We start from the raw sequence: 13,218 nt of genomic DNA, 5'->3' as shown, positions 1-13,218 counted from the left end.
GGTAGAGTTAATTTTCCTCACAGTAGCTAGCATGAGGCTGTGTTTTGGTTGTGCTCAGAGGAATATTGATAACACAGTATTGTTTTCAGTTGTTGCTAAGGAATGTTTACATTAAGTGAAGGACTTTTCAGTTTCTGATACTGCCCTGTGTTCCCAGCCTCTTGTAGAGTATTGTTTTCAGTTGTTGCTAAGGAATGTTTACATTAAGTGAAGGACTTTTCAGTTTCTGATACTGCCCTGTGTTCCCAGCCTCTTGTAGAGAAGAGGCTGGGAGGGGACACAGCCTGGAGAGCTGACCCAAACTGACCAAAGGGACATTTTATGCCATCAAACGTTGTGCTTATATGTTTTGGGGAGTTACCCAGGAGGCGAATTGCAGCTCGGGGTCTGGCTGAGCATCGGTCGAGGTGGTGAGCAGTTGTGTCATTTTAGTTTTCTTCCCTTTTTCCTTCCATTCTCTCCCCCATTTGACTGGAGGGGGGGTAGGTGAGCGAGCAGCTGTGTGGTACGTGGTTCCTTACTGGGGCTAAACCGTGACAGTGCGATAGGTGCAGTCATAGAGTCCTGCCTTAGCTGCACTCAGGCTGGATTCGTTGCAGTTTCTGCCTTGTTGGAGGTGCATTAGGACAACAGCATTGTCTGACTGGGTTGCCTACCAAAACATTTTTGACTCTTGGCTTACCCCTTTTACTGACAGAATTCCCAGTAGTACCCACCAGTACCAGTGGCTGCAAAGTGGTCTGCAGACTGCACCTTTTCCAAAGAGATATTCTGGCAAATAGTTAGGAGCATATATATGTTCCTTCCACCCCAAAACGGGTGAGATTTGGAAAAGACACATAGAATGAGTTCTCTCAAATGAAGTATTTCCACACCATTTATGAAACACCCATCTGTGAGCGTGATCCATTTTACATTTCCTTTCAAGAAATCATTTTGGTCTGAACTCAATGTTTCATGTGACCTAAAATTTATTCTTTTCAATTTTTTTTCACTCCAGGTCTGTTTGAACTGTGTTTTGTTATTGTTTTGGGGTTTGGGTTGGGTTTTTTTGAAGGAGTGAGTAGGGTGTTTCCAGGGAATTTTTCAGTCTGCAAACAGAAAAACCCATTAGTTTCACAGCTGTAGGTGTAAATGTTTTGACTTCTGATTTCAGTGGACAGCTTCGGTAGTTTACAGTGGCGTAAATGGAAAGAAGAAAAAACCCAGGCCTTTCATGAGAGTATTTCATTTAAATAAAATATCAGTGTAATTAGCTAATTCTTGTATTTGAAACGAGAGTATCATTCCCCCTTATTGCAGATTTGAGGCCTCTAAGAAATTGAAGGTGCTGATTCTGAGAGTAGTTGCCTCTGGTTTAACCAATTGCAACTCTGCTGACCTTATTAAAATTGCACCAGATTTGTATCCTGGTAGAGAGGAATCAGAATCAGACCAATAACTTAGAACTTATGTTATTTTTAGCACAAAGAATCCCTTGTTTTGTAAAGCACAAGAATTGCTACAAGGCCCATAAATATTTTGTGAATCTGGTCAACAGATAAAAGTAGAAAATACTTAGAACATGAAGAAATTCATCTGTCTGTCTATTGACAGTGCCTTATGGAAGAACAAGAGTCTAGGTTACAATAAGGCAATAATGAATTTAATGAAAAAGCTACAGACATACAGGTTGTAAGCTGAGCTGCTGTTGAAAAAGATAGTACATATTTTTGCCCATATAGCAGAATTCCTTGGATGAATGTCTATGAGTAGATTTCCATTGATAATAAATATGGAGGAAATTATTTATAGTAAGTGATAATTAGAGTTTCCCCAGGGTGTGCATTCAGCCAGTAGCAGATACTGAATAATAACATAGGCATTATTTCTGATATTCTGCCTCCACACGCACACACACACACAAAAAAAAAAGAGGATAGACTGGAGCAAAATCCTTGCCATGACTTTTGTTTAAAACACAGTAATGTCACCATAGGGGTGAATTCATGTTTGCATGTGATTTTATGTAATGACATGTGTAACATGGAGTATAAGTTGCACCCCACCTTTATCTATGAGGTAGAAAAATCAGTCACCAGAACACACCAACAGAGACTCTCTTGAGTTTATCCAGGACTGCACGAGGACTTGCATGCAGGCTAACTTTAAGCAGTCTTTGCAGGATCTCAGCCTCAGATTTGGAATTGATCCTTGCAGCCAAAAAAAAAAAAAATTCTTCAGTTTATACTTGCAGTCATCACTCACATTCAGCTAACAGCAGTTCTTCTGTTACCTCAAGCAATATGGAGCTGTGCTTTTGTTATAAGAGGATCTCAGTTTCATATACCCTCTTGCCATCAATTTATAGTGCCTAGCACAGTGGCAATTCCAAAGACCTCAGAAACAATACATTCCCAGCCTATATGTTTTTAATTATATTTCCAAGTTTCATTTGCTGTTGGCAACCTGACGTTATTTTGATTTTGCTGAGGTGAAATATATGAGTTTCAAATACAGTTTTGAAATTGATTAGGAATTAATATGGCAGCATTACAGACACAGTAGATTTACTGCTGCTTTTGCAGCTCTGTGTGAACTCCCATACGGAAAACCTATTGTGACCAGATCTAAAGGGACATGAGCAAAGTGACTGAGACTGGAGATAAGAGATCAGAGAAAAGGAATCAAATAGGTGAAAGCAGAAGGAGAGTCTATCATGGCAAAAAATATATATACCCGCCCCCCAAAAAAACACAGAGAGAAGTCACAGGAAAGGTGGGACATGGCTGGATTACAGAAAAAAAAAAAAAAAGAAAAAAGCTTTCAAGGTAATCAGTAAATCTAAAATAACTGGTAAATGTTCAGTACACATCTCAAGAACATTAAAAAATTAAATCTGGAACCACCCAGTTGACGCTGAGCGCAGCCCAGCCCCATGCAGCATGCACTGCTCCCAGGGCAGGACTTGCAGCTCATTTTTGGGAGCAGGTTTCTTGCTGACACCGAATGAGATGGAAGTGCCTGGGAGAAGAAAGGGTTCTCTGTGGAAATGTTACATATATGGCTGCATTATATCATTAACCCTTCTGCCTTTCCTCTTCTGTAGGAGTCGTGTTGAGGGCACAACCTTTGGCATGTTAAATGCACAACCATTACCAGTTTATATGTAGCTTTATGTACCGAGCAGGACTGCTGGTGAGAAAGAGAATAGTGGGTGCACGTACCTATAAACAGTGGTTTTAAAGTGCTGTAGTCAGGCCTGAGTTAGGTAGTGGTTTCTTATATATTTACAGCCAAATTCAGCCTTCCAAAGGCAACCGTGGCAGGAGGTTGCTACCACCTGAGATGCAATATGCTCCCATAGTGGTGGTGCAAGGAGGGGGAGCGCAGATTCATTAGGAATCATTGCTCTATCTTTAGAAAAGGAGTAGCAGCAGGAACCTGCCCACTGACACACAGGCAGCAAACTGATGAACAAAGTCACATTCCCATTCCATCACAGGGCACTCGGAACGGTAATGAGTAGTAAAATAGTGCCCCAAGGAAGATGTTAACAGTATCCTGCTTTGGGATCATCAGCATCCTTTTTTTGCATTCCCTCTCCCCTCACATAGACTTTCACTCAGGTTTGTTGTTTTAGTGGCTATCACTCACCCCTTACATTTATTTTATTAGAAATGCGGTTGACTTCAAGTTTTTCAAATCAAAGGCTCGCTTAACTTTGTTCACACATCTCAAATCTCACTTTGCATACTGAGATTTCAGCAAAACTCAAATGTCTGATGAAAAATCAGTGTCTCAACTGATGTGACATCTCATCTGTTTCCATGAAACCTAGAAAATAGAGAACTTCTTAAATACATGGCATCAATTATGGTGTTTATGTAATTTTGACTTCGGAGGGAACTGACATAACCAGAGAGAATTAAATCCTTCCAGCTTTCTAGATTCCTGAATTCAGAACCAGATTTGAGTTTTGGACTGACCTCTATCTTTGCCAGAAATCTTTCTACTGCACTCAGGAGTCATCTGTACTGTTCTTCAACCTTGCATCAGATCTGTGCGCCTAGTAAGGTCAAGTTTGGAGCCGAAATCAGTGAAAAGGAAAATACTCCACATAGTCCCAGTTTTACATCTGATCTTGTTCACATTCAAGTCAATGAGACTTCAGTGTAAGCCCTTGGCTGACACGGAAGCAGACCTGTTTGGTGATGCTATTACGTTAGAAATAAATGAAAGTATCCGGATGTATTTTCAGCTTCAAAAATTAGGATCTCTGAATGGCAGCTGGCTAAGAACTTTTATAGAAACCTTATATATGTTCTCAGTCAGCAGTGTATCCCTAAATGTTATGTAGGATTTATTCCTCAAAGGGCAAAAGAGAAGGTCTATACCTAAAAGTCTTATTTTTAATATGAATATTTGAATAAACTGTTTCAGGCACGTATACTAAGATTGCATATTGCACTGTAAAATAAGACTGTTTCAGAAATATTTTCTCAAATACCCAACATGAAGCATCATATTGTCATGGTGTGACCTCACATTGCATTTTTGACATTTATGTATGCAAATGGTCATATTTACATGTGCACAGGCCATTCAAACTTTCAAATTGAAGGCAAGTAAATGTTGGAGATTAAGGAGATTAATTTGGTGTGTCTCATGGTTGACACACTTTCTACAGAGGCTAGAACACTGAGACCCAAGTGCTGGGCTCTTATCCGAGGAGACAGATGGCAAATTCCTTTTGATAAGAGTTCATTTTTTTAGCAGCTAGGGAGCCCTGAAGTAACCATTTTTCTTGTGTGGAAAGCATCTTTCAGAAGCCAGATAAATCATTCTAAAATAGACAAACACAGGAACTGAGGAACTAATCAACCTGAAATGAGTTGGGTTGCAGCCCCTTTCAGAAAGTTTAGGAGAAGCTCTTTGCTTTGATTCTTGCCACACATGGGAACTACTTCAGAGAATTAGAGAATTAAGATAATTTTTTCAGTATTCTTTCCTCTTGCATGAGCACTAATACAATTTATGATTAGTAACCATTCAAAATTTCATTGTCAGATGAGGTAGTTTCCATTATGCATAAAATAAACTGTTGTAGCTATTTTAAAGACTGCATAAACATAAACATAACTAACCAGTCTAAACCAAGATGGCTCTGTTTAATATCTGGAACAGTGTGTGCCAGGTTATACAGACCTGGAACACGTCATACTTGTGAGTTAGAAATGTGGAAAGCCAGGGACCCACAGGACCAGAGTCTCTGGGAAGTCTGTAAGTACTGACCTGCTGCTAACGGCATCAGTCAGCTCCTCTTTGTAATTATTTACATATAAATATATTAAATATAGTTGCTCTTCTTTTTGGTGAACATATAAGACCCAGCCTCAGGCACCTTATCTTGTAGGATTAGACCCTTTCCTCTCTTTTCTGTCACTAATAGACAAAACTGAAAATGTCTAGGGTGGTTTCCACTCAGGTCTTGACTGTGCCCTAATGTGTTCTTCATTATTCATGTCTCCAGTTGTTTGCTCCTAGAGATCTGGGAACGATGTCTGCTCTTTATTTGCTTTGCCATGGCTCTATTAAAAATACGTCTTTTTTTATTTTGTAAATTGTTACTGTAGTTTTTTTAGACTGATTCCAATTTGACCAGCAGCACCTTGTTTACAAAGATTTGTGAGAAATTTGGTTCATCCTCCTCTATCCATGTCATATCAAGGCGTACATGAACACTGCATGCTTCCCATCACCTCAGGTCGCGTCGCTTTGCATTGGATCAAGTCATGTCGCATCAGTGATACCACTATCAGTACTTATTCCTGGTAGAAAATTCAGCATAGATTTAGACAGCAAATAGCTCAGCCACAATAAATGTATATAATGAGCAGCTTAAGTATCTATGAGAGCCAGATATTTTAAATGTCCCTGGCAAGTTGGTGCTTTCAGATATTCCAATATCCTTGTCTCTACACTGTATCCTGCACGTAAATATCTGATATATGTGCATATACTAAAATATCTGTCTAAGCAGCCTATTTGGAACTCTTACGATCTACAACCATTTGCAAATATAGACGTAGCTGCGAAATAACCAGACATTATTGGGTGGGTCTGAATACGGTAACTTGATTGTATAGTTTATATGTTGATCATATCCCAGCACTGTGCAAAGAATAAATGTTGGCAGAGATTTTTTTTTTTTCCTCATAATTCATGATTTGCTTCAAACATTTGCCTGCTGGGGCATGTTTTCAAAGAGTTATGCATGATTAGGCTCCATGACAGCCATTTTATTAGACATTTTACCATGTTGTTCATTTATAAAAGTTAAATGTTGACATTATCCTATTAGATTAACTAAAAAGAAGGGAGGGGAAGGTTAAAATAAAAATTAAATTAAAAAAAAAAAAGGTTCTAACTGATAGCTAAAATATACAGGGTTTCCAAGCTTTTTGATCATAGCATCTTTTTGGATAAAATTAACTTATTTTCGTTTATGTTACCTATGTGTTCTCTCTTGGCTTTCTTGGGATTTGCATGTTCACCAGTTCTAAAAATTTGACTTATTTTAATTCAGCCCCTAAAAATAAATTTAACCAGCAGAGCTCCGACACTCACAGTTGAAAAATATGGCTGCAAAATTCTATATAAATGTTAACTGGTCTTCCCATTGTTGATTATTACAAACATTTATTTGGCAGTCATTGCTGTGGTATCTAGGTGCTTTTCCAGGATTAAGTTGAAGCAGTCTTTCCAGTATCTTTTTAAAAATTGAGGGATTTTGTGATTCAGTGTAGGTCCAGGGTGCTCTCACTTGGTACAAGGTATATATGTGTATTGAAGACAATTAGGAATATCAGCACTAATACTACGTAAAGAATTTGCTGGAAGAGCTATTAGGGACCTCCAAGGAACTGTACTTCTGCATCAATTAATTCACATTTAGAAACCAAGCACATAGATGTCTAGGGTAGAATTCTCTGCTTCTCTGTCTTCGAGGTATTGAAGACACGTGCGTATTGTTGTTGTTAGACGTAGTCTACTGTGATGGGATGGTCTGGTGGCTAACAGCCAATTGCCTACCCAGCTGCTCACTCACTGCCTCAGTGACTCTCCTGACTCCTCTCCTGACTCCTCTAGCCATCCCCAGTGCTACAGGAAGCATGGGGGCTACAGTGGGGATACCAGCTCTGCTGTGGGCACCTCCTCCTCCTTTTCTCTGACCTTGGTGTTCCCTCTGTTGCATTCACTCTTTTTTTCCCCCCTCCTTCTCTGAAGCTCCCCCAAACCTTGCCATCAGCACCCAATACAGATGATAATGCTGGTCGCAGTAACAAAGGAGGTACCAGAATATCCTCCGAAGCCTGCGCTCAGTTTGAAACAGTCTTTTTTCCCTTAAGGCCAAGTGACTGCTTCCCAGAATGTGTCTCACGAGGCACTGTGAAAAAAATGGGAACCCATTAGATTTTATTATCTAGAACCCACTAGATTTTATTGTGTAATTCTCTCATAATCTACACACAGCTAAAATTCACATAGATTCTCTGTTAAAAATTCTGACAAAAGCAAATGCCATGCTAATCAAAATTTCATTTCTATGATCATTTTTCACAGTCTGGATCAAAAAGAAAAATGTCATGTGTTTCTGATTGAGAACCATTGCTGTATTCTTCTCAATTATTAGAGTTACTTAAGTCAAAGGATTTTTCTGCTCTCCCTTGAAAAGCATTGGTTTAGGTGAAGACACTCAGTAGCTGATCTGGTAGTGTGATGTTCCCTACAGAAAGGATTGCCTAAAAAAATAAGAGACTGAGGATCTGCCGGTCCCTAATCACATATACTGCTTGTCTACATTCATTTAATCTCTAGGAGATATCCAGAAATGTGATTTTTTGTAACAACCTTCCTGAAAACCACCAATATTATTTGTAAAATGAAGTTATACTTGCTGTTACTCCGCAATACGTCCCTCCATTTCCCGTTGCTGAATTCAGATGGAGTATCTTCACTCTTAGTCTCTCCCACAAGTCCTTTAGAAAACACACAAGGTCTAACTTTATTCTTATACTGGCACTACATAAAGTGACCTTCCCTTTCTGGTTACAGGCCCATTTTTTGATATGATGCTCTGGCATCCTGAAATGTCTTGGGTTCATCAGCCAAACCGATGTATTTGGTTTTGGTTTTTCCTTTGTATTTGTTGAATGAGGGATATGGTAAGGAGTAAAACTGGCTCTTTGATTTCCAGACCAGGGGAATGAAAGTTCAGTAGGATATGCCCTTTATAGAGAATTGTAGAATTACTGTGTCGGATATCAAATCTAATCTTGTATTCAAAAATAGATGAATGCTTGATCAGTTTCTCTGAGATACTGTCAGTTTTGGCAAAAAAGAAAGGAAAAGGGTATTCTTCCAGAAGAAAAAACTATTTGTGGATCTCAAGAAAGCTGCTTACAGCATTGACTCTACCACGCTTTTCTTGAAATGGTTCTTTTTGAAGACTATTTCTTAACCCTAGAAACTCTCACTTCACATGTCACAGTTTTAGGATTTTGTAAGTCTTTCATCCCCACTCATTTTACAGGTTAGTTTTATTTGTGTGAGTTCTGTTTGCTGCAATGGAGTGGCTCCTGTTATGCACCAAGTTAGAGCTGAATAACTTTCATATGCTTTTTCTTTAAAAGTTCCGTTTCAGGAAGTCAGAAAAGTGTACTGAAGCTACTCAGTTATTGCAAGATTCTTCTTGATAAAGTTTTCTTCTCCATATTATCATGTCATTAGCAGAGGAATCCTTGAGAAGGCTGGTCTGTCAGTTTAAACTAAGTTTGCTTTTACCTGTTGTTATGGCTGTTGTTTTGGGTGAACACTGAGATTGGGATTGGCACTGGCACTGGGATTGAAAACTCCAAATGTCTCAGCCTTCCGAATTAAAGCATTGTTTTTGTATTTAAATAAAGTGGGGAGACTTTTGTGGGATTTTCGTAGTACATTTCTAGTATTTCCAGTAAGTGTTCTCAGAGACCCAACCTGCACTGAGAAATGGCATAAACCTCCCAAGTCAAAGATTTCATTTTTAAAATAAAAGCAAGATATAACGTGTAGAAGTTACCTTCGTGTCCAGACATAATGAAATGAGGTGTATTTCTCCAACCCCAATTTACACACAGTATGAAAAGAGTCAGTTTAACAGAGTGTAATTTGCAGTCAACAGCTTCCCAAAGCGCTTAAAGAAAAATGCATCTTTTCATTTTTAATCAGACTTATGAAGACATAGGGATGGTTTTGTATGTACTTGGAAGTCTCTTTACCCCGAGAGTTGGCCCATTCACTGTGATTTGTCCTGGAACATAGTACTACCCAGTGTACCTATGCATATCATAGCTTCTGCCATAATTTTTAATAAGTAGCTTATCTCTGTGATGAAACTAAAAGCAATCCTGAGTATCTCCAGGGTTTGTTGTGATTAAATTTTATTGTTGTATTTGAAAATGCACAGTTTTCAAACACTGGAGCAAGAAAAATGGAAAGGAGATTCTAGGAGATGATAGTCTGATTTTTAGAAGGCTTTAACCCTTTGTAGTTTCCAGATTTGCAAGCATACTTCCGCTCCCCAAATAACTGTTCCTGTATGCGACCAAAGTCATAAACTGTAGCAGCTAGTGTAGTTTATTAGCTGATGTCAGGTAACTGTGCAAAGATTGCCATTTATACCTGCAGTCAGATGCTTTAGGATCATAGGTGAAGTAGTTGGTGGATTCCTACTAAGGTTGTAGAAGCCCTTTTCTGACTGTCTTACACAAGTTTATCATAAACACAAGTTTATCTCTATCGCTACCTGACATTATACTGCCGTGCTCAGGCATCACCGCCCAAGTCATTGAGGAGTGATGCAACTACACCTGGGCACAGGTATTGTGCAGTCAGTGGAATTGCTTGAACTCTACATTCAGGGACAGAGCTTACTTACCCTTGGTCATTGCGCCTGACGCCGCTCTCTTGACACCACTCATCAGGACTGCTAATCCAGCAGTCATTGCATCTTCCCCCTTTGTGTTTTATTCCTGCTTGATTTTCCTTGCCTTGGGATGCTGTGGACTGGTTTTGGAGATTTATATAACAATTCTTTCCAAATAAAAATATTTCCTCCAACAATGTCATCTTTTCTGTCCAGCATCGCTACTAATCTTTATTTAGTTATTTACTTTACAATTTCTAGAGGGATTGGATGTGCCCAAGGCGCCCCTTTAGGCAACACTTTATATCAAGGTTCCATTTATAAATACTTCATGAAGGGCTAATGAATGATTAATAGATGTTTTAATGTATGAACAATCAATTGTTGTAGATTTTGCAACGTCCAACAGACAAGTAGGTTTCTTATAATCATAGATTATAACCGTATCTGACATCTTCTACTGATGGGCTTCTAAACATCTATAACATACACACTACTCATATCTGTAACATGCTTAAAACATCCACTAATCACTGATTAATTTTTTATAGCCTGTTTTGAAGCAGAGCCTGTCTGAGAATTATATGCCTTACTGGTGTCTGTGACTCTCCGTTTCTTTAGGATTGATAATTTACTCATCATCTAAGGACTTAGAACTCCTACCAGATTCAGCTCGAACATTAAGCTTTTCTGAGTTAGTTTGACCATTTTCACCTCAGCCTAAGAAAAAATGTCTGTTGTCCCTAGACTTCTTTCTTCCTCCCTCAAACATCTGGCTACATTACCCTGTTGATGTGTATTTTGCAAGCTCTGCTAAATTGTAACGATTCTTAGGGGGCAAACCCACTCTAAAATATGTTTTCAGCCTGTTGAACCCTGTTTGATTGTTCTTAGGACAGCTCTCCCAGCAATGATGGTTCCCAGCAATTTTTTTTTTTTTTTACTGGCATCCCTGTGCGCTGGGTTCAAAGTCTGTTCATATTCAGAAAAGGATGAGAAAATATAAATTTCACAATAATGCAGTGAACAAGCCATCTCCCAGAGGAGATCTGATTCTGACAGAGCAACATACATTTTGTAGGTTTGATAAAGCCAGGTGTTGGAGGAGCATTCCTCTGTCGCACTCCCACAGTGTCCTAAGGTGAAAGCCGTGACTGTGCTCTATGCTTGACGTGGAGCACCCAGGTGGAACCGACTGAAGTGGGCAGTACAACTCACTTCCTGAAGATTTATGAGTCTCGCAATTCATCATTCGCAGTTGAGAAGCAGTAAGTTGCTTAGTATCACATTTTGCAAATGAATTTTGAATATTTAGTCCATTTCTACTGAACTTAATCACAGGGTTGAGTCCTCTGCTGTCATTTATCTAGATGTTGGGACCAATTCTTTAATGGTATAAATTGAAAGGGTCTGTAGGTTTTTTCTTATTTCTGGGGTCATTAGTAAAATAGTCTCCATTCTGAATATCCCCAACCAAATATCCCACTCCCATTCCAATCAAATGCTAACCGTTCACGGATTGCTGTTTACAGCAGGATTGGGCTGCTACACCTGTGCTATTAGCACATTGAACCTCAAGCAGCACATCAAGCGTAACCAAAACCAAAAAGAGAATAAAAGGTAAAAAAGGAGAGTCTCATTCTTCAGTATTAACATGGAATTTCCTCTGGGTTTTTTAAAGCCATTAATTGTCAAAGCCACCAAAGCCTCAGAAATAAGAACCTCTCAAAACTACCCAAGCTCTTGGAGCCGACAGGGTGTTTTTTACCCACATTAGCACAAACACTTTTATCTTATCCCGTTACCAATCTGTGTTTCTGTGTTTATCAAGGGTTTTACCATGATCTTTTCTTCCTTTTTTCAGCTGGTTAATAATCCGCTAGCAAGTCAGCAGCAGCAGCCATGGGCTCGATAGCGAGCTCTCAGGCCTTTGGCAATGCCCTCTCCAGTCTTCAGGGGGTCACAGGTCAACTCGTCACTAATGCACAAGGACAGGTGAGTAGAAGATGGAGCAAACAGTGAATTCTGATGGCAGGCTGATCTTGGGACAAAAATGAGTTCCGCTTGTATGACAGCAATTTAAAAGTGCACGTATTGAGGATAAATAAATATTGATTTGCCAGACAAGGTAAGAAATGGAAAGTCTGAGATCTGAGAGGAAGTTAGGAGCTGTTAGAAAGTGTTTTCAAGCCAGAAAAGGCTTTGGGTTGGTTTTATTTTAATTCAACCTTTTGAAAAGATCACAATAGTGCAATTGTGGTATTTTAAAATTCTAAAATTTTAAATTTTAATATGCGGTATTTTAAAAGTCCAGCAACCCTGTGATTCTTAACAAATGTACCAGCTGTCTTCTTCCACTTAGATATGCCTAATAACAGACAACTATATTAAAGTGCTGCTGTACTATTAAGACTACACTTTTTGCAAATTGTAACATTTCTGTATTCCTTCATTTCTAAAAAGGTATCCAATGTTTTAAATAAAGGAATGCAACTTAAATTGTAATGAAATATCTGCCATGGATTTAACGGGGTGCCTTACTCATTTGCTGATTAACTAAATTAAGCAATTTGCAATGAATCAGCTGGACTGCAATGCAAATCTGGGAGAAACTTTTGCTTTTGCAAATTGTAACATTTCTGTATTCCTTCATTTCTAAAAAGGTATCCAATGTTTTAAATAAAGGAATGCAACTTAAATTGTAATGAAATATCTGCCATGGATTTAACGGGGTGCCTTACTCATTTGCTGATTAACTAAATTAAGCAATTTGCAATGAATCAGCTGGACTGCAATGCAAATCTGGGAGAAAATTTTGCTTATAAAAAAATTTTCCAGACAGAAATTTGAACAATGTTTATGGTGTGTCTGAGAGAGAGGTGGTGCATTATTTGTATTTGTTGCAAATGATTTCATTTTCATGAAATAATATGATGCAGAAATACATGTATCTCAAACCATATACATATAAATAATTCCATTGATGCAGCATGCTTAAGTGGCTTTCAGATTGTGGCCACTGTCATTCTTTATTGCATTTACTGGGACTAAAATTAATACAACTACTTGTTTCACATAAAGTCACTGCAACAAATCTGTCAACATAACTTATGACTGGACCTGGTAACTGAGTAATTTGAATGTCATTATTCTAAATGCTACCAATTGGGCGTACAGTGATATCCACAGTGCTTATGTGGATTTTAGGCCCTGCTAAACATTTACTGAAATGATGCAGCTTGCATGATATGTGTATCTAAAGTTTAGTTTCT

General features: G+C 38.7%; 1 protein-coding gene across 1 annotated transcript in view; it reads left to right on the top strand.

The window, feature by feature from the left end:
* Window positions 1–13,218, top strand: part of LOC104515274 (POU domain, class 6, transcription factor 2-like) — a gene marked incomplete at its 5' end in the record, with an annotated part of 181,757 nt that overhangs the window by 113,377 nt on the left and 55,162 nt on the right. Inside the window, 2 exon segments of the mRNA XM_010159189.1 lie at window positions 11,811–11,835; window positions 11,838–11,941. Of these exon segments, the coding sequence (XP_010157491.1) occupies window positions 11,811–11,835; window positions 11,838–11,941 (129 nt within the window).

The sequence above is a fragment of the Eurypyga helias genome, unplaced genomic scaffold (assembly GCF_000690775.1).
Source record: "Eurypyga helias isolate BGI_N326 unplaced genomic scaffold, ASM69077v1 scaffold5799, whole genome shotgun sequence".
Classification (NCBI taxonomy): Eukaryota; Metazoa; Chordata; class Aves; order Eurypygiformes; family Eurypygidae; genus Eurypyga; species Eurypyga helias.
The sequence above is the reverse complement of the archived record's forward strand: the minus strand, read 5'-3'. Positions and strand labels throughout refer to the sequence as shown.